Here is a 22,857-nt window from a genome sequence, read left to right as displayed (position 1 = left end):
CAAATACAAACTATGGGTGTCAATACGGTTACGGTTAGCAGTTATTGGCAATAATCGTTAACTGTAACTGTCTTAGCGGTTAGAAAAATGTGCTTGGTATAAATGAACTCACATACCACACAAATTATGCTGAAGGCAGCGCATAAAATTGATAAAAAAAAAAAAAGGTGTAGCAATAGGCCAATTTACTTATTATCAAAGAGACAAAGACCTTTGAAATTTTGGGAAATAAAAAACACGAGAAAAATTATAAACCACAAACGGATTCTGAACTAAAAATACATTGAAGTATTTTATTACGTAAATTTGATCAAAATTTAACTATTTTTTTTAAAAATTAATATTAAGATTTTGCTACATTAATATTTATTGCTTTCGAAATACCATTAAACATGGCGAGTTTGTAAGGAAGGGAAATGAGTTTAAAATGAACATGCAAATTCAGCAGAGATATATGAAAAATAAACATAAAAATGCATAAAAACATTTATGTAACGAAATAAAGGTGGGCCCAATCAAAGCCCAAGGTTTTACAGGCCCCCAATATATACACTTCCCTCTCTAGCTTCACGCCCCCTTATCGCTCTCCCTCCAAAACTTTGGAAACTCTCACATACTCGTGTAGGGTTAGGGTTTTGCTTGCTCTCTCTGCTCCTAGGGTTTCCAAATACGTTCAAAATCGTGAGAAAAAAGTGAGAGATTCTGCAGGAATGGCGAGGTACAGAAGCGGGAGCAGAAGCCACAGCCCTCGCCGGAGGAGCCGAACCCCCCCGCGCGGCCGCAAGCGGTACGACGACGAGCCTCGCGATCGATACCGCGAAGGCAGGTCGTACAAAGACCGTCGCTCCCCTGCTCCTTCTGGCTTGCTCGTCCGCAATCTTCCCCTTGACGCTAGGTCTCTTCTCCTTCTTCAAGTGTTCTATTTTTTGAGAAAATTTTGTATTATTATTGTTATTGTGTTAATTGGTCTGAATTTGAATGTATACTCTAATTATGCTGAGCCTATTGTGTTTAAACCCTTAATATAATAAAAAACTGCTCAATTATTTAAAAAATTGGCTTGTTTAGGGTTTTAAACTATGGTGTGCAGGCCAGAAGATCTAAGGAACCCATTCGAGCGGTTTGGCCCTGTGAAGGATGTGTATCTACCGAAGAACTACTATACTGGGTATGTTTTGCAATTTGTACTATATGTCCGCACGGTTGGTTTTCAAATTTTGTTGTGTATCGTATGTATAGACTTGTTGCTTGGTGATTTTCTCCATTAGATCATGATAATTTGAGTACTTAGGTGTGTTAAGAAAATCTTGTTGAAAATTTGATTGGTGGAGGTTGATCATACCTGTATTCTTATATTAACTTAATAGGAGCTACCGAGTAACTTGTAATGAGTAAGGTCATGAGGCTAGAAATGTATCTGATGCTGTCTTTATGTTTTGGATGGTAATAAAGCTACTCATTCATTATTATTCTTGTAGATTTGATCGTTTACATTAATTGAGACTATGCCTTAAGCTCTGGCTTGTTTCTGTTTGTACACACATTGTATCTATGTATCTATGTATCATCACTAACACTAATTGCCTAGGATAAAAAGCATGTCTAATATTTAGATATTGTTTACAAGCCCTGAATAAAATACAGTGGAAGTCATGTTTTCTTCAGGAATGGATTGTGATATGGGTTACAAGCCCTGAAAAAAATACAGTGCAAGTCACACTTTCTTCAAGAATGGACTACGGTAAAGATATGGATTAGTTTGTGCTAAAAACAGTAGAAGTCATTAAGCAAATACTTCCGTGAAAATGGAGATTCATTCACTTTGCAAATTTGTTGATATTTTGGTTGCATTAGTATGAGAAAGTTAATCTAATGATGTTGGATTGTGTTCTTTTTGTATATATATAGGGAGCCACGAGGCTTTGGATTTGTCAAGTACCGTTATGGTGAAGATGCTGCTGAAGCAAAACAGCAACTGAACCATACAATTATTGGTGGACGTGAGATTAGAATTGTGTTTGCTGAGGAGAACAGAAAAACGCCTCAAGAAATGCGTACGACTTCCCGCGGAAGGTATAACAACATTTCAGCAACATCTTTATTAAAATCTTCCCTTTATTGGAATTAACTGTTTACTTCATCAATCACTCCTTGATTCTGTTTTTCTTTTCTTCTCTCCTCACCCGTGAAAAAAAAGTAGCCGGCATGGAGGAAGCAATAGAAGGAGAACTCCACCAAGGTCCCCTCGACGCCGATACCGCTGTTAGTTTGAACCTTCTCTTGTGTTTTTAATGTATTTCTACAAATTCCTAAAAGTTGATATGTATTTTTCTTGGTGAGATGAAATTATGTTGTTTCCTCTAAATTTCTGCTAAATTAATTGAACTTAATTTTTTTTCCCTCACAGCTTACTCAAGGTCACCTACACCAGCTAGGCATGACTCAAGGTTTGGATTTTAACTGTTAGAAGAGCTTCAATATTAATTAGGGATTGTTGTTGTTTTTGTTGTCGTCATTTCCTCTGTTGATAATTCAGTGCTGTATGATTGTAGTACAGTTATAGCTCTTTCATATTGTTTATGTGCCATGAACTATGCACAACATCTTATACATATATGTGTCTGCAAATCTTGCATTGTTCATTTCATTTGTTTTTGGGTTTAGGCAAAATTCTTTGGAGTCCATGAATTATAATAATTTTTTTCAGCAGACATTGGGTCTTTGATTCTTATAAATGGCAGCATTGATTCATGGAGAAATGCCTTTGTTTTGCTATATGCCAAAAAATTATGAGACACCTATAAAACTTTAACAAGAAGTTCAGAACATTGAGAGTGATAGCATTTCAATAATATGGTTTTTATTATTGCCAATGTGATAGTATTCTCAATGTAACAAAGCCATACATTTGACCAATGGTGTTGTTTTGGTTGTCTATTTGGCACAACCCTTATCCTTTCCTTATGCTTTGTATTGGCTGCGCGTTGCATAAAACTGATGGGAGCTATTTGTGCTTGGGATTGGCTGTGTAATGCACAACTGATTCAAATGATTTGAGAACTAATGTATATTTATTACTTTGTTGTCCTATGATTAGAATCTAAATGTTTATCTGATTTCATTATGCTGATATAGTTTCATAAGAAAAAGGGTCACAAGTATCTGCGGGATATCAATTTTCATGGATGAGTAAATTCAGTATTTTTAATTTTATCTCATGCACAGGTGGGAATCAATATTTACAACTTTGAGTTAGAACAAGTGTACTTGAGTTTAATCATTGTTAGCAATAATGAGTCACAACTAATGTTATTTCATATTTGTTATTACATATGCCTTCTACTTGAATTCTAGGAAATTGATACCTATTATGCTTGTCTCTTTGTTTTCTTTTGTTATTGTTTCTTGGAGAGTATGGTTGGTTATACTTCTGAAGGATAAATTTACATTTTATATAAAGAATTTCTGACATTCATTTTGTGTGTTTGTAGTTGGACAATAGTAAATTTTAGGGCTGGCAAAATAGGTATCTGACACGACCCGATTACGACCTGCGGCCCGATTTACGTATGCACAAAAAACGACCCGTTTAGCTAAACGGGTTTGCTGGTTTAACACGATTATAACACGGAAAATAGCCGGGTAACCCGACACAACCCGTTTAAAATAACTGGGTCATATTGGGTTGACACAATCCGACACGACTCATGTTCTTAGTAGGTGACCCGACCCGACCCGACCCGTTAAAAAAGCCCTAAACCCTAAAATTAAAAAAAAAAATAATAATAATAATAATACCAATAACATCGTTAATTGTTAACAAATTGTTAATTTTTAGTCACTTATATAGTCTTAGTGTGCACATTCAATATACGACAGAGTGTTCACCCATTCAAATTCTTAATGACCTCAAGTGTGTAGCAGGATGATCTGGGCTATGTTAAGCCTAATTTTGACTATTCTTTTTGCGTATTACTTAGATGTGTTTAATGCGTATTCATCTTATGATAAATGGTAACATAGCCAATTCGGTATATATCATGTGGCTTAGGATCATTGCAATGTAATACAAGCTCAATATATGCCTATTTTGCACCCTTACAATCCAAATCCACGCATTCATTATCAAAAATAGGAGGCCTAGATCAGCACATTCACAAAATTAGCAATTTTCAACTCTATACATATTAGATAGTCCATTTATAATACAGTTAGGAGATTTTTTTTTTACCTTTTTTTTTTTTAAAAAAAAAACAATTTTAAACGGATCTGGTGGGTCGACCCGCCGGACACGAAATTAATTGGCTCTTAACCGAACCCGATAAGGCCAAACCCAATACCTGTTTTTTCGTGTCGGGTTCGCGGGTCGTGTTAAAATTGCCAGCCCTAGTAAATTTGTTCTTGTATCTTGGTGATATCTTCACAGTAAGAGCTTATCTATTGAAGTTGCAAATTGGTTTATATAAGAACTTCTATTGACCGAGGATTGCAATTTTTTTTTTTTTTTTTTCTTTTGAGGTTGAGAAATCCTGCTGGTTTACTGCTTGGTATCTTGGAAAAAAATTGTTACTTAGCAAAAAAAAAAAAAAAAAAAAAAATCCTGGAGAAGTTAAAAGTAATATCCAGTCCTTTAACCTTGATGACCTCCTTTGTTGTGACTTTGATGTAAAGAGGTTGTTATCTCTTAGACGTAATGCAGCATGTGTTCCAATGAATAATATCTGCTGGTGGCCTTGTTTATGCAGATATTAAAGTGAAAAGGGAGACTTTTAAGGACTTCTGGATTAAAAAAGATTAACAAGAAAAGAGAGCATAAAGTGATGGACAACTTGCTTACATTTCTGTCAAAGTCTCTCCATAAGTTTATCTATAACCTCACCTTCTCAAGCTATTTCCTACAACTTGCATGGGCTTTCCTTTCCTCAGACTTTTGGTGTGAGGCTTGCTACTGTTGAATGAACTTGACTAGCTAAAGTTGGTGCACGAGATGATTCAAATCATAAGAGTACTTTATATTTTACTTTTTTAAACTGTTCAAGTAATTTTATCATAAGAAATTTGTTAAGTTTGATATCTTGTTTTGCATATACCATCCAGTTAATAAAGAAATATAGAGCATATATTTGGCCAAAGAAAGAAATCATCTTCAAAGAAGGGAAGCAATTCAAAGTTTTTACTGGTAGAGATTTGATGACATTGTCCAAGAAAAAGATAGTTTGAGGTTTTAGAAAGTTGGGGCCAAGAGAGCTATGAAGTTATCAGATGCTGATCATCCAGTACATCATTATAGAGCTTAACCCTCACTGTTTGGATCCAAGTTTCATATTTTTGTTCAGAAACCCTTGGAAAGGTGCAGGTAAAGGTCATGTTTTGATCAATTAGATTTTGAAGAGGATGTAAGTGAATTCTTCTATCTAAAACCAAATATATTAGTACTTATCAATAAAAAACAAATGTCTAATTTACGACTGCTGAAAGCTTTATGGATATATGAATTAGACTGGTTTCTGGTTGTGAAAGATAGAGTTGCTTCTATTTGGTGTGATTTGTTCAATATTAATATATCTATTATCCATTATTGTTCTGTGTGCTGATTTATGAGCTTTTATTTGTTTTTTAAAATAATTTTTGCCATTGGGACAGGGACCGTGTGGCTCGGGATGATTATCTTTCTCCAGTGCGATCTAGGTCAATTTCACGATCTCCTTCTCCACGTGATGAGAGGGACTACAGAAGGTCCTTGAGTCCAAGGGAAAACGGTCGGAGTCCCCATGATGAGAGGAATTATGCACCAAACAGGTCACTGAGTCCGAGGGGTAATGATCGCAGTCCTTTGAGATCTCGGTCACGATCCTACAGGTAGAAGCATTTTTCAGTTTGTATTGATGACTGATTTCTCTATGAGATGGCATTGCAATACATGTTAGTGCTATCTAATGAATGTCTTTTTTGTGCTCATCATCGTCATCTCTGGTCTTTTAGCTGTTTGATTCAGTAACCTATACTTGTGTAATTTTAATCTATGAATAAATTCAAAAATTTATTATACGTAACACTGGGGCTTTTGCTTGCGATTATGGGCCCATAAAGTTTGCCTATTCCTCAAGTGGTGTCTAAATACTTTTGATTTAGAAACATAATTCGACCTATTGATATTTTAAAGTCCAATCGGCATGAGTTATATAAATGAAGATCAATGCTTTGGAGAGGACGTTTATATAATCTATTTTGCATTGGTGAATTGAAGAAAGGTGACTTTTGATTTTTTCTGTGCAGTCCTCGCTGATGGTTGTCCTATGATGCTCTTTGCTGGTTCAGAGCGCACTTTGAGCATTAATTTGGCTGGATGAAAACTGTGTAATATTTTGAGAGGGAATGAACAGTGTCAGACTTATGTTATGGTTGTGTTTTGTCGGATTTAGTCCTTTTTGTTAATTAAGTGTTGCTTTTGACTTTTGGAGGAGCATCAAAACGTTTATATGGTTGGTTTGGTTCTTGAACATCATTCCCGGCCTTGGGGTACAAAGTAAAGTCCTGCTTGACCAAGCCACCATTAGCAACTGTGGGAATAGATCAATTGGTGTACAAAATGCAAACTGTAGTTTTTTGTTTTCAGTTATTTCGGCATAATGTGTTTGTAAACTACATACAATTTATCTCCTATATAAGTGGTGATTGGTTCTACTTCCCATCCTTATGATTATTTGATTTGGTTGTGATGTTACTCTTTCTAGTTACATGGAAATGCTAGTTGAAAGAACTTAGTTCATGCATACGGGGTGATACATTTATCCCGAGATCTCTATGTGGTGGTATACAGCGGACCCTTGTGATTGTAGGTCTAAGCATGTTTTCTGGATTCTTTACTTTAGCTCTAATAATAAATGATGTAGCTGCTCGTTTGCATGTATATATTTTGCTGACTACAATGTTTATTAGTCATTGCCGCCAATATTGTCTGTCCTCCAATTTTGTATCATTACATATTCTGAGAACCACTGACCAAATGATGAGTAGTAGCGTTATGTTTTGAAGACAAAAATTGCTCTAAGTTATATTCCTGGCCACTAGGATGCTGCATCTCCTGTCTCTGCCAGTCCAAGAAGCCAACGGGTTAGATTTCGGTTGGATAATTTCTAAAACCAGCCTAATGGTATAGAACAAAATGTTGGTTTATCGTGGCTACCATTAGGGAAAAAGAACCAAAAAAAAAAAGAGCAAAAGAGGTTTCGGTTGTAGATAGTTGACGTGGTACACAACCATTTTTGTGGTAATACTCCACTATTCTTATATTATGGCGACGAAAACCTTAATGTGCGCAGCCCTGGCTTGTGCTGACTGGCATCAGAAATCTACGGTGGGGGCATTAATGTCCATGTAGATTTGGTGCTTCAGTTCTTGTAAGCCATTCTCAACTAGCCGAATACCCAAAAAATATGTTTCCCCGCCAGATACAATATAAGAAAAGGCATCGATTATTACACTATTTTGAAAAAGGAATAATCATCAATAATTATGCTTCAAAAGAGGGCAACATTGTCCTGCTTGGAAACATTTCGCTGGAAAATCTGACCACAGACATGCAAAATGGTTGACAATATCCATGTTGACAAACAAGTTCCATTAAAACTGTATGCAACAACAGTACTTGCTCAATGCAAACTGTATATTATTGTAGCCGAGAGATTAGGCTTATGATTCATTCCAAAGGGCAGGATTTCTCAAATGCTTGCTGCTCTTTGCGACATAAATCAAACTCATTTGTGTGGTAATACATGCATCCGACATATGCATCCATCTCTTTTGTGCACCTCTGGTGAAGATCTTTCAGCCTGCAGGGCAGAGAAGTTTCCAACATTAGCAATGCAGATAAGCACACTGTTGTGCATGAGCGAAGCAAAAGGTCTAACAAAGTTCCATGCAAATGTTTTGATGGAATTCTACAAAGAGAGGTTCCAAATATCAGAACCATAAAAAAGTCAATTATTATTACTATTATTATTATTTTCTGAAAACTATGCAATCTGTACAGTGATTATAAATAGTAAATAAAATGATTGTCTAAACACAAACAAGTAGTTATATGTCAATAAAATTATAACCTAAAAGAATATCTACTAGCCTCATAGGTGCTTAATGGAGAGGTTGAGTTGTCCAATACCATGTTCTAATGAACAAGGATGAGAAACAAAATGGGAAAAAATTGGAAGTACTAGTCCAGCATACAAAAGAAACTAAAACATGATTTGTGGAAGATATATCATATGGAGTTTCAGTATACTGCATGCTATTATGAAAGAGAGGAAGAGGAGGAAAAGGAAGGGAAGGGGGGGGGGGGGGGGGGGTTGTTGTGAAGACGGCCCATCGAGGAAAAAAATGGCGCAGTCCTCTGACTCCCTGATTTAATATGGGAAAAACTCTATCTCTCTCTCTCTCTCTCTCTCTCTCTCTCACGTTTAGGACACAACTACCTAAGATAAGAATGCTTCACTGTAAGTTCCACTACATGAGTTCGGAACCCTGCAGACCAGTAATTAAATGAAGTTTAATTACTTGAAAAGAAAAGGCTAACAGAGAGAGCTCGAGCTCCACAATAAGCACTGACAACTGGATAATTTCATTTCAAGCTACAAGGATTTCCAACAATGAGCTACAACCTGCACTGGTATTTGCTGAATAAAAGGGGTAAGATGTGGTTGTAAAGTGGTAGTCATAGCTACAACTTGAAAATGAAGAATTCAAATTACTAGAATGAAGAAATTAACCAGATGAGCAAAGTAAACATTCAAACACAGAAAGCAGGGCGGCTGATCATAATCAAATCATGCGATCATGATCAAGTTCTACTTGATATATATTATTAATAACACTGCACACCTTAGTTCATGCACATCACAGCTATTGCAAATATGTCATCAGGATTTCCAATTAAAAAAAGCCGCCTTCAGTATTATGCCTTATATGGCATGGTAGTAAAAGGAAAAAGGTTGAAGATGAAAGATTAAATGTTGGGTATAAAAAAAAAAAAAATTATAGATAAATAAAAGAAAAAGGTTAAACAATAAGATTTGAAGATCAACCCAGGTTGAAAATTCATCTTGTGAAGAGTAGATACAGGCTCATCTGCAATCAAATGTCGCAACGGGAAACTATATGACAGATGTTTTTGCAATTCCTGAGGATATTTAAGGTCAACTTAACTCAACTAATCCTTAATTCCAATCAAATTGGGCCAGAGATATACATATCATTTGAATCATATTGTTTAAGAAGAAAACTTGTTATTTTTGACTTACTCTGTCTACCAACTCGATATTTCTTCTTCAGAGATGTAGTTAGAAGGACATTACAGTTGACTTCTCCCAACAAGTAAGGGTTGCACGCAACAAATGCCAAAGAATCATAGTAGGACTTAACCAATTGCACAATAATTCTTCTATCACCTTTTCTAGTTAGAATGTATACATTCAAATAGAAGTGTTCTATATCTCAATGATTCAACCACCCTGCCCCCTCTCCTACATGTAGTGTCCTTATATGAACAACCAATATAAGTGTAGTATACAATCAATTTTTCAAGATCAAATTAGAAGATTGATATGAAAGTTTTAATCAGAAAGGTTAAAAAATATACATTTATTTTGAAAAAACCATAAAATATGAGAAAAAGGTAAGAGAACACGGGAGAAAATTAAGGAAATGCAACTTGTAGTAAAAACATTTTTGGAAACTGAGTGCAGTTTCATTAGATATAAAAGGAGCAAAGACAAAATGTATTAAGGAAAAGAACACAAGAATGGGTGAAGCTGTTTAAAAATGAATTGAACTTTCAACAACATTGTCAGAAGTCGAAAACATTTCTGAGGAAGAAAAGAAAAATCTCTTTATTTCAAAAATCTCTTTTTGCCATGAATGAAACTCTACCAAGTGCAGAATAGAATAGTTTCAAATTTGTGTCAAAAGTTATCTAACTGTTTATTTCATCAAGTAATGCTGATACCAAAGTAAACTATAGAAAGAAACAATGTCCAATGTAACTTGCAAAATCACCCAATCTTGCTCATACTTTCAGACTTCGAATTAAATGTGACTGACAGTTTAGTAGGAAGGAGAGAAGCAGCCCAAACTAATAAGAAGACATATGGGGATGAGCTTAGGGCATTGCTTCAACCAATATAGCGTGGATTTATATTTATTTAGCTCAAAATCGTAGCTGCATTAATTGAAAACTTAATAAAAAATTTGACGAATATTTAAGAGTCAACTATGACACCATAAACTGAAAAGTCCAAATGCAATAAACAGAAGCACAACGAATGTCTAAGCATTGAAATGTAGCCTATTATATAGACCAACGAACCTCTATCCGAAAGGAACAAAGCAATTAGAACATAACTGTCAACTTCAATTTTCAATTAAGAATGTAATTTCGAGACCAAAAACCCTATCTCCAGTTAATTGCCAAGAATTCCGAAGAAAATAAAACAAATTATCACAAATATCCGATCTTTCAGTTTCTAAAATGTTTTCATTGAAAGCGTTTATTTTTATTTTTTTTTAAAAAAATTGTTTCCTGTTGTAGTCTCAAATCAAGAAAAATCCAACACTCAAACATTCAAATTTCCTATCTTCTTTAACATTTTCTCGGCATCCAAACAAAGCACAAAGTACGATAAATCAGGGAACTAAATCAAATCAAATAATAAAAAGAAGAAAAGATAGAGAGGTTGATTTTACAGGCCAAGGACGCAGCGAGTGACTTGCTGGCCTTTGTCGAGGCATTTCTCGGGGTTAGGGTCATTCTTCTTGCACTTGAGGAAGGCCACGTTCTCCGCTTGGCACCTCAGCCCTATGTGCTTCGACGACGCCGTCAGCACCGCCGACGTAGGGATCGGATCTCCCGCCGCATCCACTGCGCTCGCCATATCCTCTTCCGATCAATCTCTACGTACGCCCCGCAAAAAAAAAAAAAAACAAAAAAAGGAGACGAAAACTCTTAAGAAAAAAAAAAACCACTCGCATTTTGTTTGGTTCCCGAGAAAAAAGAACAGAAGAGAAAATCGCGAAGGAAAATGAGAAGAAAATAAATTAATTTTTACCTGACCTGAATGAGTTTTTTCTCAGCTGAGGAAGCAAAAATGAGCTCTAAATGAGAGAGCTCTCTGTGTGTCTTCTGTGAGAGAGGGTAGACTGTGCTAACGTGCGCCCGGGCGATAAGTTGAGCTGCTGGTAATTAAATGTAGACTTTGAGGTTATTTTTGTCTTTCCGGGGTGGGAGTATTTAAGTCTACAAAGCCCTCTTTTTTAAGCTAGGGTTTTTGGTGGGATATTTCTTTCGAAGAGCGAGGTTTTTGCAAAGATTTAACGGTATGTCTTTTACATTTTCGTCTCTTCTATTTTTTTGCTATGTTTTTGTTTTCGTTAGTGTTCTTTGGATGAAATGAAGAAGCTACTTGGTAGTTGAAAAATTGTTATTGAAGAAAACCTTTTATCTAGGATTTGGAAGTGTCTTTTGTTCATCCATTTCTTTCTTTTTCCCAAGCCATTCTCTATGAGATTTTTCTCTTTTTTTTTTTTTTTTTTTTTTTTTTTTTTTTTTTTTGTCTCCCCTTGATTTAATCTCTTTATTCATTCAATATTCAATTTATCCTGGAAATACTTTTCTGGATTTTGTTATATTTTTATGGTAATTCTGTATGGAAATGAGTAGAATGGAGAAATGAAGAAGATGACAGTTGCTGAATACTACTGATATAAATGTATTGGAAGATAATGAGCTGGTTCAAGTGCTTTGAGTTACACGCCGCTCTCTTCATCTTCCTTCCACACCTTATCCTTCATCTTCTCCCCATAACCTCTATGCTACCGATTACCATTTAAGGCATAACCATGCCATCCATGAAGCACCCGCCGTAACATCTTCATTTAATTAATATTCAATTCACAAGCAACTTCAAGGGAACGCTACTTCTATTCTAGTGGTTAATCCCAAGTGTCTTTGCGCGCGCAAAAGCAATTGCATGGATATATAGGATTAGTTAGTTCGGGCATTTTGTCGAACAGTTGGGAACCCACATGGACTCTCGTCCCAAATCTTGAGATGTTGTTGTCGTCGTCATCACATGGGGAGCAAAGGCCTAATTGGGATTGGTGAATCCCCAGTTTAGCTGTGCCCCAAGTCGTGTGCAGGGTCTGGGCTTTTCACAATAGGAATTGCCTATTAAAAGTTATGCCTCAAATGGCGTTCTTATTGCAACCTAATCCATTTTGATTCATGGGTTCACGTGCCCATGGAAGAGCTTGCTTTCTACGTTTGTCTTGCGAAGCCTTTGAGTGGCCATGTATCCTCAAGTGACTGTAGATTATGGTGGAATGGGTTTGAGGCCGTTGGAGCAAACTGCTCTTCTTGTTCTTGGGTCACCACCATGATCATCAGCTGAATCTTGTTTGTGCAAAGAGCTTTGTTTGGATATGTGCCTATGTGTGTCACTTACCCAGGTTTTTTATAGGCATACATCATTGGTCCGCCGAAACCTCGTCATATACGTCGTCCAACCCTACTCCACCGGCTGCCATGCCTAAGCCCCAACCCACGTATAGGGTGTCCTCTAAGATCTCTAGCTTTCAGGGAATGTCTTTGTTTCTTGTTTTGATGGTATTTTCTCTTTCCTCCTCAGTTGTTAAGCTTATGTTTAAGAGTTCTTGATTGTTATTGATCTAGACCTCTACATGTGTTGGCTTTGTGAAGTTTCAAATGTCTGTGTGTGCACGATGTGTTCCATTTAGCTTTTTGTAAGATTGGACAAAATTTTGTGTTGGGTTACTGTATATTGTCTGATAATGGATTTCTTCCCCAGATGGTTGTTTATGTTTGCATTTTTTGATAACCTCTCTCAGATTAGCATCCTCAAGATTTTCTAGGTTAATTCAAAAGAACAATGAGTTAAAGAAAAAATTAAGGATTCTGTTAGAGGTGGTAAGAGTTGAGATAGTAAAATTTGAACGGTTTCTTTAAAATAAAGAATATAATTTTAAGAACTCTAGAGTTTCCTAGAAACTCTAGAGGATCTTGATTCCCTCCCCTCTCTTCCTTTTCTTGCGGAGGAGGAATTTTTGTTGGGAAAATAAGTGGTGGGCTAATTTCTTATGCAGATACCTACACTTATTTATAGAGGAGATCATAATTCAAGATTAACACAATGTCTATCAACAAGATGGACTTCTAACATTCCTTCTCAAGTTGGGGAATATACATATATCATATAACCCCAATTTGGAGCAAATATATGCAACTCGTCCATGACCAAGAGTTTTGGTAAATAAATCTGCCAATTGATCTTTTGACTTCACATAAGGAATAACAATCTCTTTATTGACTAACTTGTCTTGAACAAAAGGACAATCTACTTCAAAATGCTTCATACGTTCATGAAAAACTGGATTAGTGGCTCTTTGGATTGCTGCCTGATTATCACAAAAGAGTGCATAGGTGTTGCTACTTTAAAACTGATTTCTTCGAAGAAAGTTTCTTAACCACATAAGTTCACAGGTAGTGTGAGACATTGCTCGGTATTCAGTTTCAGCGCTAGACCTGGCAACCACAGTTTGCTTCTTGCTTTTCCATGTCACCAAATTACCTCCTAGAAATGTACAATAACTAGTGGTAGATATTTTGTCTGAGGATGAGTCAGCCCAATCTGCATTAGTATAACCCTTAATGTGTAAGTGTCCATTAGATTTATATAGTAATCCACACCCTGAAGATCCTTTTAGATATCTTAGAATACATTGAACTGCAACTCAATGTGGCATCTTGGCTTTCCAAGAAACTGACTAACCACACCCTTACTGCAGAAGAAATATCTGGTCTAGTAATAGGAAGATAGTTCAACTTTCCTACCAATATTTTAGGGAAATGCTAGGTGCTCTCACACCAGGAGAGCACCTAGCATTCCCCAATATTTTATACATGTTTGGATGCTCAAGAAGCTTCCCTTGATTAATCATCAGTTTTTTATTTGGATCCATTAGAGGATCAATTGGTTTGGATCCCAAGAATGTTGTATCTTTCAAAAGATCGAAAGTATAATTTGGTTGAGATAAATTGATACCACCAACTGACCAAGCCACTTCTATGTCCAAAAAATATCTAAGCTTATCCAAATCTTTATATGAAACTTACTACTCAGAAAGTGCTTCAATTCTTCAATTCACTTAACATCATTACCGGTCAAAATAATATCAACATATACTTATTACCTGAATGAATATAGAAGATCAAATTATATGTTTGGCATCTTGTCATTGCAAACTCAACTACTGCCTGACTAAATTTCTCAAACCAGGCTCAAGGTTGCCTATTTCAAGCCACAAATAGCTTCTTTTTATTTTTTATTTATTTATTTATTTTCATTTGCATACCTTTCCATATTTCCCTGAGCAACAAATTCTGGAGATTGTTCCATATAGACTTCTATAGAAAGATCACTATGAAGATAAGCATTCTTCATATCTAGTTGATATAGTGGCCAGTGACAACTAGAGAAATAAGTACATTTGCGAAGAAATTTTGGCAAGTGGAGATAATGTCTTAGCAGAGTCCACACTATTAGTCTAGGTATAGCTCTTAGCAACAAGTCGAGCTTCATACCGCCAGGCTGATACTTGATGGTATACCCAATGACAACTGACAATCCGTTTATCAGAAGGTAAGGAAACGAGATCCCATATGTTATTACAATGTAAGGTGGTCATCTCCTCTTCTGTAGCTTCTTCCATCCGATATGAGATAAAGCATCCTTGAGACAAGTAGGAAAATGGGTGGAAGAAAGGTTGGCTAAAAGAGGAAAAAAGGCATGGTAAGAGACATAATTATAGACAGGGTAGTGTATAACACAAGAACGAATGCCTTTACACGAAGCAATAGGCAATGTATCAGAAGTTGTAGGAGTGGGATTCTCAGAAGGAGAAGAAGCTGGTGGTGGCCAGGAGTTGACTTATAGAAATACCTCAAATGATCTGACCATTGAATGTAATTGCTTCCATTAAATTACTACCTTTTCCTTTGACTTTTAGAAAACCTCAAATGACCAGACCATTGAATGTAATTGCTTCCATTAAGTTTAGTGGGAAGTCATCTGTGCTAGAGTCCAATCAAAAGACAAAGTAGCAACATCTATCAAGTATGAAACGCTTCCACTTCAAAACCATGATATGGTGAAACAGTAATAATGTGCATCTAATAATTACATGTTTCTGAACTCTCTTACTTCATCCTGGAACATGTCTTCTCTGATGCATAAATTCACTGGCTTTTTTATTTTTGTTGATGGTAAGGAATGGGTGACAAGAAGAAGAAGGCTGCTTCTATCTTCATCCGACTTGTCTCAACTGCTGGGACTGGGTTCTTCTACGTCAAGAGGAAACCCACTAAGATAACTGAGAAGCTGGAATTTCGTAAATACGACCCCCGGGTGAATCGTCATGTTCTGTTTAAGGAAGCCAAAATGAAGTGAGAGGCCCTTCATATGATAACTGAGAAGCTGGAATTTCGTAAATACGACCCCCGGGTGAATCGTCATGTTCTGTTTAAGGAAGCCAAAATGAAGTGAGAGGCCCTTCATATGATAAATCTATGTTTTCTTATCTACTCTTGTTGTAGAAGGTTTATGAATTAACTTGTGTTGAATGCCCGAATCAATATAATTTTTGTTGATGATGCTTTTACTGCAGTAAATGTTCCCTCCCTTCCCTTCCCTTCCCTTCCCTTCCTTTATCTCTCCCTCTGAGTCATTAATTTTAATCTTTTGATGACGTGAAGTGAGAGAGATCCAACTACCATCACAAAGTCCAGGCATGAATTTAATTAAGGGTTAAATGCTAAATATTTTCATGGGGTTTGACAACTTTATTTTTACTCCCCTGGGGTTGGGTTTTTATTACAGGAGGTCCCTGTAGTTTTGATAAATGACCAAGTTAGTCATTCTGTCAGTTAACTGTTAGTTGACCTAACGGAATTCCATGTGAATCAATCAGATGTTGACACGTGGTACATACTTAATTTTTTTTAAAAGAATTTTTTTTTTTTTTTAAAAAAAAGTATTAAAAAAAAAAGAAAAGGAAAAAAAATTGGGGGTGGCTCCTTGGCCATTTGGGGGTGGCCGAGCCACCCCGGCCACCCCCTTTGGCCATTTGGGCCACCCCCTTTGACCATCAGCCACCCTCTTTGGCCATGGGAGTGGCCAGGTAGGGGTATAAACGAGCCGAGCTTGAGCGAGTTTCCCTTGTTTGGGCTCAGCTTGTTTAAATTTTACTCGAGCTCGAGCCGATCTTAAGGACGAGCCAAAAAATCGAGCTCGAGCTCATAATAAGTCGAGCCGAGTTAGTTCACGAGCTGGTTCTTATATTTAATTTATTATTATTATTTTTTATTATAAATTTAAATTTCAAGTACTTTTAAACGGCTCAAGAAGCCAGCTTGTATATGAACATTTGCTTAGTCTGGCTAGTGGAGTATGGAGCTCGGGTCAATATAGCAAGGCACTTGGTTTCGAAGAAAGAGGATATGCATCCTTTTATAATAAAAGGATGCTATTAAAAAAAAAAAAATCATCATCAATTTTTAATATGAGGAATTATGTGAATAACTACCAATTCGAGTCTTATACGAGCTGCTCATGAGCTTAGCCGGGTTGAGTTGAGCTAGCTTCGTTTAATATTCGAGCAAGGATTCGTGTTCACGAAACGCTTCATTTAATATTCGAGCCGAGCACGAGTCGAGCTTATGCGAGCCGAGCCCGAACTCGCGAGCGAGCGGCTTGCTCTCTTAACAGCCTTATGGCCAGGCCACCCCCTTGGCTCCAAGGGGGTGGCCGAGCCACCCCAGCACCCACGGGGGTGGTTTCGGCCACTCCCATCCGGCAAGCCACCCCCAATTTTTTTTCATTTTCCTTTTTTTTTTTTTTTTTTTAAAAAAAAAAAAATTAAAAAAATTAAGTATGTGTCACGTGTCAACATCTGATTGGTCCACGTGAAATTTCGTTAGGTCAACTGACGGAGGGACTAACTTGGTCATTTATCAAAACCACAGGGACTTCCTGTGATAAAAACAAATCCCAAAGAGTAAAAATAAAGTTGTCAAACCCCAGAGGGGGCATTAAGTATTTAACCCTTTAATTAATAAGATGCCATTGCCTTGGCAAAATGGTAAATTGTAAGGTTATTTTTTTCTCATTAGGCTATACTGTCCCTAAAATTTATGTAAAAATAAGGTGAAAAGTTGGTCCAACTAATAATTGACTTACGGCCTGCATTGGTGTGCATTTAAGGAGCTTAAAAATGCGTTTAACACTCAAAAAATTAATTTAAAGAAAAAATTAATAATATTTATTTTTATTTAAATTGCACTATAAACCGTTGTTCATCTTTCTTTATTTGCATATGTTGAAAAGCAAGTAGCAAAAAACGTATATTTAAGTTTGACTATATGAGTTAATTAATGTTGTTTTTATAATTAATTTCAAAAAAAAAATTGTTATTTTTAGGGGGTCTTTATTTCTTAAGGGGCTTTTTAATATTATTAGGTAGTAGCCTTCATTGCCTAGTCTTTGAGCTGCCCCTACCCAATATATAAATAGATAAACATAAATTTCCTCTAAATCAGTTTAGAAGAAATATTATTTAACTCATTTAAAATAGTGTCAAGTGTTATTAATAGCAGTTTACTAACTTGGATTAATGTTTTAAATGTTTATAGGCACTTGACACTATTTTAAATGGGTTAGAGAAAAAATTTTATCCAAACTGATTTGAAAGAAATTTTTGTCCTAAATAGATTTGCCGAAGACAATTCTCATTGTTTGTGTAATTGGACAAAAGATTATAAGAGATTTCATCCTAAATTTGGAGGTGAGGGAATCCTAACTGCCCCAATTTATAATCTGTTAGAAATTTGAAATAAAATTGGGAGCTAATCCTAATCCAAGCATAACATCCCCTTTATTATCATTAAAAAATTGTCATATGGAAGAAAGTCTAAACGTTATTTTGTTATTTTTTTTTTAAAAAAAAAAAAAATGTAAAAGCATGTTTGGATTGCGTTTGAGATATAAAGTTTTTAAGTTAAAAAGTGTTCTTTAGCAAAAGCCTGAAAATAAAGTTTTTGCCAAAAGTGCGTTTTGATCATTTTTAGACTTTTTGGACCCTTAAAAGAGCTTTTACTTTTTCTTTTTTTTTTTACCAAACAAATACTTTTTTTTTTCTTTTTCTTTTCAAAATGACTATTTAAATGTTAAATAGATTTTTAGGCCCATCAAATGCATACCCAAACAAACTCTAAATCAACTATTGAATATGCAGGACCACATGAATGAAGGTGGGAGTCCTACAAATCTAATAATTACTTTTTAAAAAATTTGGATGAGAGAAGGACATGCAATGGCAAATAGCATTTGTAGTAGAAGGTATTTAAAAAAAGAAAAAAAAAAGAAAAAGGAAAATAAAATAAAAGCAAAAAGATGAGCTAGAGAAAAAAAGAAAAAAAGAAACACAAAGAATTATGGTATATGAGTTGCATCCACATGTTAAATCTCTTTTTTTTTTTTTTTTTTTTTTTTTTTTTTTTTTTAAATAAATAAATTCACCATACCACTGAATATGTGAGACCTACATGTACATTCTGTTAGAATAAATCTTATAAGGTGTCACACATGTCACATATATTATATGTATATAGCATATAATATTAATAGAGTTTTTATTTAAATTAAAATTTTGAGTAATTAATATATAGATAACTACTAAAGGTGAAAGGTTATTTCATTTCACTAAAAGTTGTTTCCCTTAATGGAAGGAAGCAATGTAAGGTTAATTGGATAAGGGTTTTGGCCTATAAATAAGCATGTGATATCCATCAGTCATATAATGAACGTGAGAAATAGATAGGCTAAAAACTCTTATCTATCACTCTTCAACAAATTGTGAGGATTCTAGAATTGCAAATTGAGGGTTATAGGATTGAGAATTCAACAAACATTCAAGTCTAGATTATTCAATTCAAGTGCTTAAACAGCAATGGCCAGATGTTAGTATTTTATTTTATATTTATATGATAATTTTCTCTCAAAATTCTTACAAATTTTACATATTCAATTGTAAATTTTCCCATATCTTATATAAAGATAAACAAAAAATAAGTAAAAGATGGAAACCAATTATTTCTTGTACAAATATAATATGTAAAGTTTGTATCAAATCAGATTTACATACATTCTGTTAGAATATACAGAAAATATCAGATTTACATACATTCTGTTAGAATATACAGAAAATATAATATATTTTCTGTATATTCCATAATTACGTTGATATCAAATATTCTTTATTTATAGACTAATTATAGTCAAATATTGTGATTGTAATCAAATCAAGATGATTGGATTACTATACATGTATTTAGACATTACCCTATAAATAGGGACCATTGTATTGTATTAAGTTAATGAGCACAATGTAACCCTTAGGGATATTCCAACTGGTAGACGTAGGCGTCTAACACCGAATCAACCATACATCTTTGTGTTTATTTTCTATTTTGCTTCTGCTCATATTTCTGAATCTTCATTATTTTAACATGGTATCAAAGCCACTTTCTTGTGGCCTTCAACATCTTTGACGTTTCTCATTGTTCCGCTACATCCAAGTGTCATGCTCCTCCAGGCGTCACCATCGATCATCCTACGTCGTCTCCGGCCACCACGCGCCTCCCATACCTTTTGCCCATTTAGCCACATGCCCCCAAGTTCATCCAAACACCTCGGTGTTCCCACCATTCAATAGATGAGATGCCACAGATTTCATAGCCGCCAAGATCAGCAAAAATGGACACTGCACGCGCTCCCACGGCCACCTATCACTATGCGCGTGGGATTCACGCGCCTCCACCGCCGCTGCCGTACATACATGCGCAGCTACCAAGTCCGACCATTCCACAGATCCACCGCTTCGCCACTCCACAGATCCATCGCCGAAGATGCCAGATCAGCCGAGCATGCCTTCATCGGAGGTTCCATACGCCACTGGAAGCTCCTGCGACTTTGCTTCACGCGCTACAACCGGACAGATGGCCCCGGCCGTCCTGCCTAGGGCTGGGCAAATTCACCACCTACCGACTTTCGACCGCCTATCGACTGATAGCCGACCAACTTCTACCGACACTGCTTAATCAATGGGCGGTAGGCGGAACAAATTTTTTTATTTCGACAAATTCGATTCGGTAGGCGAAATAAAATTTGTTAACCGAACCGACTTTACATAATCAACTATACCGACCGTGGTTCAGTGTCGGGAAAAAAATTTGGTGTAAAAGTTGGTGAAATTCTAACTTCACTGACATTTTGGCGAAACAAAAATTTTTCTACCGACACCTAGCCCTAGTCCTGCCTGCCACCGACGACCCACATCACTGGCTTTTGCGCCGCCCAGTCAGCCTCTCCGTCCACCTACACACGCTAGCCATCTCCAGATTCCGGCAGCTATGTAGTGACCCAAATAATTAATTAAGATGAACTTTGGGTCACTAGGAACAGTTAGAAGGGTATTTTGGAAATTTCAGACTTTTGGAACGGACGTACATTAGGGTAGCTGGACGTACGCTTCTGTTTTTAGTGCAGACGTATGCGCGAGGGACCACCGGACGTAAGCTGACAATAGTACGCCGTACTTTACAAATAGTACACAAACATATGCCCCTATAGTACGGGACGTATGTTACTTTTGGAATACCCCTTGGATAATATCTGGATTGTACGCTACAGCCTTTGGACCGCTATGTAAACAGTATCGGACGTACGCCCCTATCGGATGTCCGCTACTTTTCAGAGAAGTTAGTAGTGTCCTCTGCTATAAATACCCCTACCCCCTTCAGTTTTACACGCCCTGTTCACTGACTTACTCGCCCCCAGGCTCTGCGAAAATCCCTCATTGTGAGTGTGTTTTGTGTGAGGTTTGTGAGTTCGGTGCTATCGGAGAGGAGGTTCTCGAAGTTTCGAAGTTTTGCTTCAAGGAGGTAATACCCTTAAGCCTAACTCGTTTTTATGTCGTTATGCTGCTTAAATGTTGTCTTAAGTTGCTAGTTTTAGTTATAGCTAGGTTGCTTCTTAAATCTTGATAATGTTAGCATTTGACTTGGTTTAACATGATTTCTTATGCATGGAGGTTTCATTTTGAGTTAGGAGACCCTAGATAGCCTTTTGGTAACCTTATAAATTAGTTCGGGAGGATAGGAGGACGGTTGAACCAAATGAGGTTCTACTTGAAACTCTCTAAGCGGACGTATGACCTCGAGCCCGGAAGTATGGTTTGAAGTCTTTCAGCGGACGTACGGTTAGAAGCGTTCCAGGGAAACGCCACTTTGGCCAGTCGTTCAACAGTTCCTATTTTCATGTTTTAGGTTCGTTTGATTTGGATTTAGAACTAATGATAAGTCTTTTCTCAGTATTCGAGGTTATAGAGCCTCAAAGAAATTTTATGGAGGAGCCATACAACCCGGGTAACTGTAAACTCACATGGATGCTCGTTGTTATTTTCCATGCATTGCAGGACTATTTTGTGTACCAAAAACATACATATTTGCAACTCTCATGATTTATACTTGCTGCACATGAACTCTAGCATTTTTTAGAAAAACGTTGTACTGAATATGTTAAGAAAGTGAGACTTGTAAAAGTATGCATATAAAATACAGACAAGATAATTTGCATAGTATGACATGGTACACTGGTACGTGCGGTATAATGGCCATGTTCTTACTATACATGTTAGCTTTATGGTCAAATTTGTGAGTGTTATGTGGGCTTTGAATCCAATGGTTTCGTGAGCAACATGCAGCCATTCCCAATGGATGGTCACTATAGGACAGATATTATTAGTGGTATGGGCCACCCGAGGTCGAACTTGGTCGTGCCGCTAGTGTTATGTACGGTAGCCGTGCAGTATCCGGGACATCAGTGTTGTACTACAGGTCCCTCGGGACAGCATCAGCTCTGCTGAGAAGGGGTAATATCTCGGGTAAACTGTACGGTTGAACTATTACTATTACTCATGATTTTATATATATATATATATATATCACATCTATGATAAACTGTCATAATGTTACATGTACTTTATAAATAACTGAATCCACAAGCTAATGACGGGTACGTCATGTGTATTTATACTCACTAAGTCGTCGGACTTACCCTTGTGTTATTTTCCTTTTTTCTCCATATGTACAATTATTCTGTTATAGATAGCTTAGCAAAATATAGATATCGCGAAGCATCCGGTTATCTTGGAGGATTCGATCCGGGTGATGCTTGAGGACTTATTGCAAGCTTAGGCGAGCGCTCATGGTAACTAGTATTTTGAGTTATTTTGTAGACTTAGAGCTTTTATGCGTGCTTGGATATTTAGGTATAGCATAAATCCCTTGTAACGATGATGTGTATAGTATGATTTCCGCTACTTGATGGTCTTTGGTAGACGCTTTGGTTGTAATAATTGATGTTTATAGAACTTTAATATTTTCCACTACTTAGTATCCTTTGTCTTTTTGAGGAGTAGAGGTCCCTAAGTCTTATTCGGAGTAGAATAAGGTTGAGAGAGGAATCGTGAAATTAATTACCAATTAATTAATTTTTGGGGCGTTACAAGCTACCATCCCCACCATGCATTGTCCATCACCTTGTGCGCCACACCAGATCCCAACCTGCGGATCCACCACTTGTGCGTCACACCAAATTTGTACCTACAGTTGTACCTATTGTCGTCGCTTCACACTAGATCGCAACCTTGTGACTCCATGGTTCTTCTCTGCGT

At 36.5% G+C, this 22,857-nt stretch overlaps 3 protein-coding genes across 5 annotated transcripts; 2 read left to right on the top strand and 1 right to left on the bottom strand.

Moving 5' to 3' along the window:
• Positions 1-572: 572 nt before the first annotated feature.
• On the top strand, positions 573-6,684 carry SCL28 (SC35-like splicing factor 28). Of its 3 annotated transcripts, none has more exons than XM_059596969.2 (7): positions 573-895; positions 1,091-1,168; positions 1,909-2,073; positions 2,201-2,262; positions 2,408-2,447; positions 5,644-5,859; positions 6,277-6,684. In XM_059596969.2, the coding sequence occupies exons 1-7, from the start codon at positions 711-713 to the stop codon at positions 6,284-6,286; spliced, it is 756 nt and encodes a 251-aa protein (XP_059452952.1). In that variant the 5' UTR covers positions 573-710; the 3' UTR covers positions 6,287-6,684. The 3 variants fall into 3 exon arrangements, with proteins under 3 accessions (XP_059452952.1, XP_059452945.1, XP_088369640.1); XM_059596962.2 differs by having other exon boundaries at positions 2,198-2,262; XM_088513514.1 differs by lacking the exon at positions 6,277-6,684 and having other exon boundaries at positions 2,198-2,262; positions 5,644-5,863.
• A 768-nt stretch (positions 6,685-7,452) lies between these two features.
• Positions 7,453-11,185, bottom strand: LOC132180880 (Cox19-like CHCH family protein). Its single transcript, XM_059593868.2, has 3 exons — positions 11,100-11,185; positions 10,738-10,942; positions 7,453-7,832 (listed from the first exon to the last, which is right to left on the bottom strand). The coding sequence occupies exons 2-3, from the start codon at positions 10,923-10,925 to the stop codon at positions 7,700-7,702; spliced, it is 321 nt and encodes a 106-aa protein (XP_059449851.1). The 5' UTR covers positions 10,926-10,942; positions 11,100-11,185; the 3' UTR covers positions 7,453-7,699.
• An 82-nt stretch (positions 11,186-11,267) lies between these two features.
• LOC148587720 (Ribosomal protein L33 family protein) lies at positions 11,268-15,528 on the top strand. The gene is made up of 2 exons (XM_088513344.1): positions 11,268-11,367; positions 15,337-15,528. Exon 2 carries the CDS (start codon positions 15,339-15,341, stop codon positions 15,513-15,515), a length of 177 nt encoding a protein of 58 aa, XP_088369470.1. The 5' UTR covers positions 11,268-11,367; positions 15,337-15,338; the 3' UTR covers positions 15,516-15,528.
• The last annotated feature ends 7,329 nt before the right edge of the window (positions 15,529-22,857 follow it).

The sequence above is a fragment of the Corylus avellana genome, chromosome 2, assembly GCF_965113065.1.
Source record: "Corylus avellana chromosome 2, dhCorAvel1.hap1.2, whole genome shotgun sequence".
NCBI lineage: Eukaryota > Viridiplantae > Streptophyta > Magnoliopsida > Fagales > Betulaceae > Corylus > Corylus avellana.
This window is presented reverse-complemented; position numbering and strand designations above follow the sequence as displayed.

Bases quoted from the DNA above. Each gene is read 5' to 3' on its own strand.
- SCL28 (XM_059596962.2), top strand. From the start codon at position 711: ATGGCGAGGTACAGAAGCGGGAGCAGAAGCCACAGCCCTCGCCGGAGG. The intron at 896-1,090 runs GTCTCTTCTCCT...TATGGTGTGCAG, and splicing joins AATCTTCCCCTTGACGCTAG to GCCAGAAGATCTAAGGAACC. The intron at 1,169-1,908 runs GTATGTTTTGCA...GTATATATATAG, and splicing joins CCGAAGAACTACTATACTGG to GGAGCCACGAGGCTTTGGAT.
- LOC132180880 (XM_059593868.2), bottom strand. From the start codon at position 10,925: ATGGCGAGCGCAGTGGATGCGGCGGGAGATCCGATCCCTACGTCGGCG. The intron at 7,833-10,737 runs GTAAAATCAACC...TCTGCCCTGCAG, and splicing joins ACTCGCTGCGTCCTTGGCCT to GCTGAAAGATCTTCACCAGA.
- LOC148587720 (XM_088513344.1), top strand. From the start codon at position 15,339: ATGGGTGACAAGAAGAAGAAGGCTGCTTCTATCTTCATCCGACTTGTC.